Source organism: Cantharellus anzutake (genome assembly GCF_015039405.1).
Source record: "Cantharellus anzutake strain C23 chromosome Unknown EI90scaffold_24, whole genome shotgun sequence".
Classification (NCBI taxonomy): Eukaryota; Fungi; Basidiomycota; class Agaricomycetes; order Cantharellales; family Hydnaceae; genus Cantharellus; species Cantharellus anzutake.
In genome coordinates, this window is record NW_024066974.1 from 284119 (window position 1) to 292352 (window position 8234).

At 53.8% G+C, this 8234-nt stretch overlaps 1 protein-coding gene across 1 annotated transcript; it reads left to right on the top strand.

The window, feature by feature from the left end:
* Nucleotides 1–4203: 4203 nt before the first annotated feature.
* On the top strand, nucleotides 4204–7406 carry EI90DRAFT_3199693 (uncharacterized protein; the record flags this gene model as incomplete). Its single annotated transcript, XM_039066416.1, has 4 exons — nucleotides 4204–6431; nucleotides 6559–6726; nucleotides 6782–7237; nucleotides 7380–7406. The coding sequence occupies exons 1-4, from the start codon at nucleotides 4266–4268 to the stop codon at nucleotides 7404–7406; spliced, it is 2817 nt and encodes a 938-aa protein (XP_038915867.1). The 5' UTR covers nucleotides 4204–4265.
* Nucleotides 7407–8234: the final 828 nt, after the last annotated feature.

An 8234-nucleotide genomic window follows, 5' to 3' on the forward strand; every position in this document is an offset into this window, starting at 1 on the left:
ACTTTTAGGTTTCCCTAAAAGACCATGTGCAAATTCCAACAACGGCTGTGTGCATAGATGATGTGGCACCCCCCACATGACCCTCAACTGCATGTACATAAACACAGCCTAAGTGGGAACTGAGAAGTAACCTTCTTCTCACACTTCCCACTTTAGGCAAGTAGCTTACCTCTTTCTCTGTTAATAATAATTCACACTTCCCACTTTAGTCTAAGTGGCCAGGGACACCCTTTTGTGCTGGGCCTGTTTGTTATAGAGATGGACTAGATTCTTATGGTCCGTGACTGCAAGTAGGTAGGTTGTCTCTGCCCTCCATTATATTTCTCTGTCAAACTCCATGCCAAGCTTTCCCACTGGGTTTTGGTGCTGGCTGGGGGAATTGTTAAGTTTCAAGGGACTTCCCTTGACCATTGAGACTTTGATATTAGATAGAAACCAGTCATATGACATGTAAAGGCAAATGCCGAGGATGTTGTTCATTATCGAATACATAACCCTAAAACCTTGTACCGCAATTGTAACATCCTCACCATTGTGCCACCACTGTAAACTCAACCTGTAACCCTGGAACCATGTCCACCTCCCTATTCCTCCTCTCTATGACAAAACCGCAACGAGGTGGGCATTCCCATGCCCAACCTCCTGCTGCCCACTCCCACCAGTCCACCGGGTGGTCGAGTGGTTACTCCCATCCAACCAGAAGTTCCCTATCAGGAACAGTAACCTATCCCACCTCCTCAGGAGAAGGATACGGTCCAGGCAGCTCCAGGATGCCTGGCCACGCACCCGCGGGTCCCACTTCCCACGGTCACCCACTACCGTGCACTGGTCCACCAGCCCGCTTTCCCCAACAACTCCCGCTACCGGTACGCTCCCATGAGCGCCAAGTCACCGATAGCCACCATCTGGGTGACTCCCTTTGGGAGTCCCAGTATCCCTCACTACCGGTATGCTCCATTGAGTGCCAAGTCACCGCTAGCCACACACTCCCAGCACACCCGCTACCGGCACGCTCCCAGGAGCGCCAAGTCCCCGTTAGCAGACAGCCAGGTGGCTCCCTCAAGGAGCCCACATCATACTCGCTACCGGTACGCTCCCAGGAGCGCCAAGTTACCGTTGGCCGACACACAGGTTACACTGCCAGACACTCATCCCATTCCGCTCTCCCTCCGATGGCTACGCAGCCACCTCCATTAGTGAGCCGAACGGCTCAGGTTGGGTTCCCTGGAACCCATTCCTGTAACATTGGTGCCCCAACCCTGGTCGCACCATCATCAAACTCAATCGTGCGACCTCGAGCTCACGCACAGGAGGATTACTCATCTAACTTAGGCACTGTCAACTCAGACTATCAGTATTCTACCATCCCACTGAAGCGTGCGCTAGACGAGTTTTCATCATCACAGAGATTCTATTATGAGCGCGCGCCTATGGACCTGCTATGTGAATGGCAGCGGTTGGGCCCAGACAACATAGAGGTTCAGTCATTCCGTCAACTGACTACAGGCTCCTCCACCTCCTACCGTCTCATTGACAAGCGCTGTCGACAGTTGATACTGATCCTTCAGGCGATGGATCGGTTCATCCAAACCACTTCCAGTTCCGATCTCATCCCCGCCATGCTTAAGGCAGACCCAGGACAGATCATCCATTCGACCTTGATCACATTGGGCTGGACCGAGTTAAGCACTCTACATCGAACTTGGAGCTATCTACAACGAAAACTAGCTGATTTCATTATACATTTCAAACGCGTTAAAGGGGTTCTTGCCCTCATACAGTCCCGAGCACCGGGATCCCACTTCGTTACAACCAGCCCCTCGCTGGCATCAGTACAGCCACGCAATCCCGAGGTCGTCGCAACCTCACCTGCTGCAGCGAAATCAGAATTGTCCCAACTGCGTCCATCCTCAGGGCCAGGTGGCACAGTCGCAGCCCATACATCAAGCTCAACGCATTCCAACAGCTCAATGCCCCAGCTACTTTGAATAGCTGATCCCGTGCGGCACTCCACCGAGCTAGCACGTCCATCAGAGCGTTGCCGTCCAGTCTTGGTTTCCGCATCAAGCACGACACCCTCCATCGGCCCAACCTGCCGCAAGGCTGAATCGTCGTTCTCATCTGCTCAGTCGGGTCAAACAGCTCCCCCTTTGCAGTGCCCACTCAAACCAGTACACCCATCTGAACAACATCGTTCAATTGAGGCGGGTTCTCCGAACACTAGCCTGATACATTGCATGGCTGAACCATCCTTACTCGTCCGATCAGACCAACTGGCTAGTTCATCGACTACCCTGTTGGATTGTCTGGCTGCACTTTCAGGGCACCCACCTAAGCTGGTGCGCTCGAACAAGCTGGACTGTTTAATTGCTACCGGCTCATCCATGGCAACATCCTCTGTCAGCTCGACGTATCATGCAGCCAAGACATTGCCATGGCCTGCCCAGTCATACCATCTGACTGATCCTCCACAACATTTGCTTGAGTCATCACGCACACAGGAGTTGCCCCGCCCAGACGTGTCATGTCTGACGAGTGCAGCACACCTTGATGTTTCGATACATCGCACAGCTGTGTCATCGCTTCCAACTGTACAGTCAGATCAGCTAGCAGCCTCGTTGCAGTGCTCACTTGAGCTTGCGCGTCTGTTCGTGCAATTTCATCCAGTTGTGGCTCGTTCATCAAGCGCAGGGCGCTTCGTTAGCCCAACTTGTCGCAAGGCCAAATCGTTGTCATCACCCGCTCAGTTGGATCGACTTGCTGCCTCCTCACAGCACTCATTTGGTCCAATGTCCCCATTCGGGCATTGTCTGGCTGCAGACCGTTCAACAAGTACCATGGGCTCTGTTGGTCCGTCGCGTCACGAGGTCGAGCTTTTGTCCTTGCCCATTCAGTCGAACCTCTCGACTGACCCTTCACAATGCCTGCCCGAGCTATCATGCTCACACGAGTTGTCCCATCTAATCGCACCCTATCCATCGAGCGCAAAGTACCTTGACGGCTTGACACAGCATGCGGTAGAGTCGACGCTCCCGACTATCCAGATGGACCGACTGTCTGCTCTCTCGCAGCACCCACTGGAGCCAACACTCCCACGAAAACCGATGTCCAAGCGCCTGACTGTCCAGCCAGTCCAACCGGTTGCTTCTTCGCAGCATTCACTGGAGCTGGCATGTCCGTCAGAGTGGCTTTGTCCAGCTGTGGTTCATTCAACAAGCACGACACACTTCGTTGGTCCAACCGACCATAAGGCCGAAACGTCGTCCTCATACACTCAGTTGGGTCGACCCGCTGCCCCTTTGCAGCACTCATTTCAGCCAGCATGCCCATTTGAACCCCTTCATTCGGTTCAGGCTGGTTCACCGAGCGCGACTCACTCCTTTAGTTTGACGTACTGCAAAGCTGAATCATCCTCTTTGCCTGTTCAATCAGATCAACCAGCTGGCCCATCGAAACTAGGTTTCCCTACTGATCGGCGTTCACCCGAGTTGACACATTCAGACGAGTTGCGTTGCTCTGTCGCGGCCTGTTTATCGAGTGTGGTGCAATCCACCAGTTCAACACGTCGCATAGCTGAATCGACGTTCCCGATTGTTCAGTCAGATTGTCTGGCTACTCCTTCGTATTACCCACGTGAGCTAGAGTGCCCGCATGAGCCAGACAGATCAGTTGCAACTAGCTCATTGACTATGATGCACACCACCGGGACGATACGTTACACAATCAAGCAGGCGTCAACATCCACCCAGGTAATCCGTCCAGCCGCTCCATCGGATTGTCCTCTCAAGCCAGAACGCTTGTGTGCACCGCACCACTCAGAGTTGGACTGCTTGGTGACACCTTCATGGTACCCCTTCAAGCTGGCACGCTCGAATGAGCCGGACGGCTCAATATCTGCCAAGTCATCGACTGCGATGTGTGTCGCTGGTTTGACATGTCATGTGGTCGAGTCATCATCCAAGTCCCCGACGGCCCAATCAGATGGCCCGGCTGCACCCTCATGGCGCCCACCGGATCCAGTGTGTTTGAATGAGCCAGATAGCTTAACTGCCACCCGCTCATCCATGGTGATGTTCCCTGGCAGCTTGATGTGTCTGTCGGCCAAGCCGACGTCATCGCTCGTCTGGTCAAACTCCCCCGCTGCTCCTGCACATCATCCTTCCAAGCCCTCGCGCTCGCCCGTACTGGATCGTTCAGGGGCAGTCCACGCATTGAGCATAGCGCACCACATCAGTTTGGCGGGTTGTGTAGTCAAATCAACGTTAATGGTCGCCCAGTCATATATTCCGTTCACCCCTTTGCGTCGTCCTCCCAAGCTAGTGTTTTCACATGAACTGCAACACTCACCCATGGCCTACTCACCATGCATGATGCATACCGACACTGTAGCGTGCCAGGTGATCGAGCTGACGCCCTCACAAGTACACTCAATGGTGGTCCGCCTGTTGACCATAGCGTCTCTCCAGTTGGACTCCCTGGCCGATCAGTTGTGTCGTCCTACTGAGCTGGTATGCCTGTATGCGCGGAATCTCTCAGGGGCAGATGACCCATCGATTTATTCACGTCACCCTCACGAGCTGGGGCACTGGTATGATCCGTACCATCCAGCTAGTGCTGGATCACCAATTGTGACGAATTCTATTGTTTCGACGCATCAAGCGATCGTACGTTCAGTCAGCATGGGTGTTCAGGCTCACAACAAAGCTCTCAGCTGCAAAGTCAACGCGTCCAAACCCCAGCTGGGCAGAACTCAGATCGTGACACTAATGTGGCCAGACTACGCTGCTGATGAGGACAATTGTTTCCCAATTATCTCGCCCTTTGACGGCCGGACCCATGAACTGTTGTCCCCACTTGCCCAGTTGGATCCTCTGGAAAATCCTCCACATCACCCATGCGAGCTAAAACACTCTTGCGAATTGCGCTACTCAGCCGTGGTTGGTTTGCCAATTACAACGGGTCCCTTCGGTTTGGTGGGTCAAGTGATTGAGCCAATGACATCGCCTGGTCAGCCAGCTGCCCTTTCGTGCTCCACGCTCGAGTCAGCGAGCTGGCATGTGTTGTATCGCCCGGTGGCAACATGCACACCAACCACGACATCTTTCATCGATTTGACGCACTGTGCAATCAAATTGGCATCATCGCATGACCAATCGGATTCTCCAGTTGCCCCTGAGCGTCGACTTCCCAGACTAGCACGCTTGAACGGACCATATCGTTCGACGGCAATCCATCCGCTAATCCCGATACACGTCATCGGTTCAGCATGTCAATCCTTTCAGGTTGAAGGGCAACTCATCATCCTCACAGGTGAACCCGCTCTCAACAAAGGTCCCAGCCAAGAAACCTACACGTCTGACCTCTGGCTGGGTGGAACTCAGATTGTGCATAAGAATGGGAACTCTCATTGGCTGGAATCGAGTAATTCCGAGAGAACCACAAAGATATCGATGCAGTTTGGCTACGACCCCAAGGTCAAGGGCGGACATCTCCCAATTACCTCGCCCATCGACGGTTGGAATCGTGAGCGGACGTCTCCTCCAGTTCAGTCGGACTCTCCAGCGGATCCCTTGCATTCCCCACTCGAGTTGGCGAGCTGGCTCGCGTTACATCGCCCAGCGGCAGCACATTCACTGACCACAGAGCAGTTCATTAATTCAGTGTGTCGTACCGTCGAGATTGCATCCTCTCACGAATGGTCAAATCCCCCCCCGCCGATCGCGAGGCATTCCCCCGGGATGATGCACCATGCGGCTGGGCCAGCTCCCTCATACGTCCGTTCGGACCCTCCAGCTGTAGTTACGTACTATTTTCTCCAGCAAGAGTGTCTGCCTGGTTCAGTGGTGGTTTGTACTTCGTTCGCAATGTCTACTGCCAGTTCAGCGCGACGCAGGGTCAATGTGTCCTTGCATGATCAGCTGGACCTTCCTGTTGGTCACCCTCCAGAGTCAGCATGCGTATTAGTATGTCACGTATTCGGACCCTTACCCTCGCTGGGTTTGTTGGACATCTTGGCAGCTTATTCACGACACCCTCACAAGCGGGGACACTCGCTCAGCCCGCACCGTTCAGTCAGTGCCGGGTCACTGATTGCGACTAATCCTACTGGTACGACATGCCGAATGATTACGCGCCCCACCTTTACAGGCACTCAGGCTCTCAACAAAGTTCCCATATGCAACATCTACATGACTGATCCCCGTCTGGGCGGATCTCGGGTTATGACGCTGATGTGGCTAGGTTACGTCCCTGATGTCAAGGGCGGCCATCTCACAATTGCCTCACCCATTGACGGCTGGGACTCGTGTTCGCATATGCAAAAGGAGCCAGAATATGAGTTGAAGCACACGGAGCCACTCCTGGCACAGCCACCCAGGTCGCGTCTTGGACTTCACAAATGGATACACACCTTGTCATTGTGCTTGGAAATGGTAAGCACGACGCGTGCACCGTGGCACCATCCACGTGAAATGTTGTACCCACCGGACTTGGTACATCTCGCCTCCAAGTCATCGTGACAGTCGTCTCCTGCATGTCTGCCTGCTTCTCTGCCGTCAGCATTGGTGTGGGAACGATTATACGCTAAAGGAAGAACCTCGCGTCCTCAAACTGAAGCCAAATTCACATTGGACAGGTTTCTCAACGGGTTATGTCATCCCATTTGTACCCTCGTTGAACCGTTATGCGAAGCAGTTCAGATCTTCGCTCAGACCACCACTGCAAATGGTTATATGTCGGGCCCGATCGATGATGTCAGTGGGAAGGACGTCCCCACCTGCAGGTTGTTCCCGATTACTCCAAGCCCGATGGATTACGCGCTGCATGGAGCTGTTCAGACCGGAGACCAATATCGTCTATGGGGCATTATAGACATAACAGTACGAGCCCGAGGGCCGGCAAGAAAACCTACGTCAAGACTCAGCCCAAAGGCTTGCAGTGGTGCCTATTTTTTCGCGCAAACCGCCTGTTTATCTCAGCGCCCTCAGGTACTCTTGTGCCCATAGCCAGGTCATCATATCAGCCGATTCCAGTTGTCCCGATGCACTCTCTGAAAGGGTCTCATCGTCCGATCAATCTGAAGAATCCCTTTCCCAGTCAGGTCACTCCTGCTACCCCAGCATCATACTGCGAGAAGACCGGCCCATCTCAACCGGCCTCCAAACTAGCACAATCCTCCCGTGTCCTTGCACACTCACCCACCGTTCGGTCGTTTGCATTCCTGCCAGGTGGGCCCGGTGTGTGTGAAAGGGCGTCAAGTCCCCGAGGCTCAGTGACTGGGTTCCCAGGAGGTCGGGACCACCGCCAGAGGATCACCCAAAAGGTTACTTGCACCAGACAAGTCATAGGCAAGGCCCCGTCTTCGTACTCGCTCAATACAGGGGATGAAAGATCCAACTTGGGATTAAGTGTATTAAACGGACTAACCTCTCCCTCCTCCTCCCCGAGCTACCGCTGAGACCCCTGGTCTCCACCTCAGTTCCCACATGGGTTGCTGTGCGAAGGGAGGGACACGCGGTCCCACGAACCCATTTACCAATGTTTAGTTCGAAACCTTCTGTCATAGTTCTTCTCCGTGCTCTCTCTCTCTCAGCGCCCATTCCTAACCCTGGAGGCAGCCATGGCCGATCGAAATTCGCTGGGTAGCGTCAGTGGTTTGGGATGGGAGTTAGACCTCGCAGTACAGTCAAGACGCATCAGGAGCTACCGATCACAATTCCCGACGGCCTGGGGACCCTCATACCTCTGGTCGTGGAGGGGAGCTGTCTGCACCTTCGACTGACACCAGCTCAGTGGGCTACCCTTTGTCTGCTGCCCAATTGCTATCGTTCTATCCGCATCCAGCATTAGCAGTCACGCAGTTCCCGTGCTTTCTTGCACCAAACATTCTTACATCGCAGTCTCAATTACGACCAGACTCATCGAGTCCCAAACCATCGGTGGTCACCTCCCGGTGGAGGCTAATCCCACCCCAAAATTGTACCATACACGTATCTTAGCGCTTAACCCAGTCGTTGCCATGTCCCTTGGGTCAGGCGGTCTTATACTAGAGTGCCTTTCTTCCGAACCCTATGAACCTTCCGCCCATGCCAGAGTCGACGCGCACCGAAAGGCTCGTCTGCGCGCTATTTTACGATCCTTACAGGACAGGATATCAACGAGGAAAGGAATGCGCACCATTACAGTATGAAAACCCGTACGCGCCCTCATTACATTCGCCACCAAAAGTGAGTGTT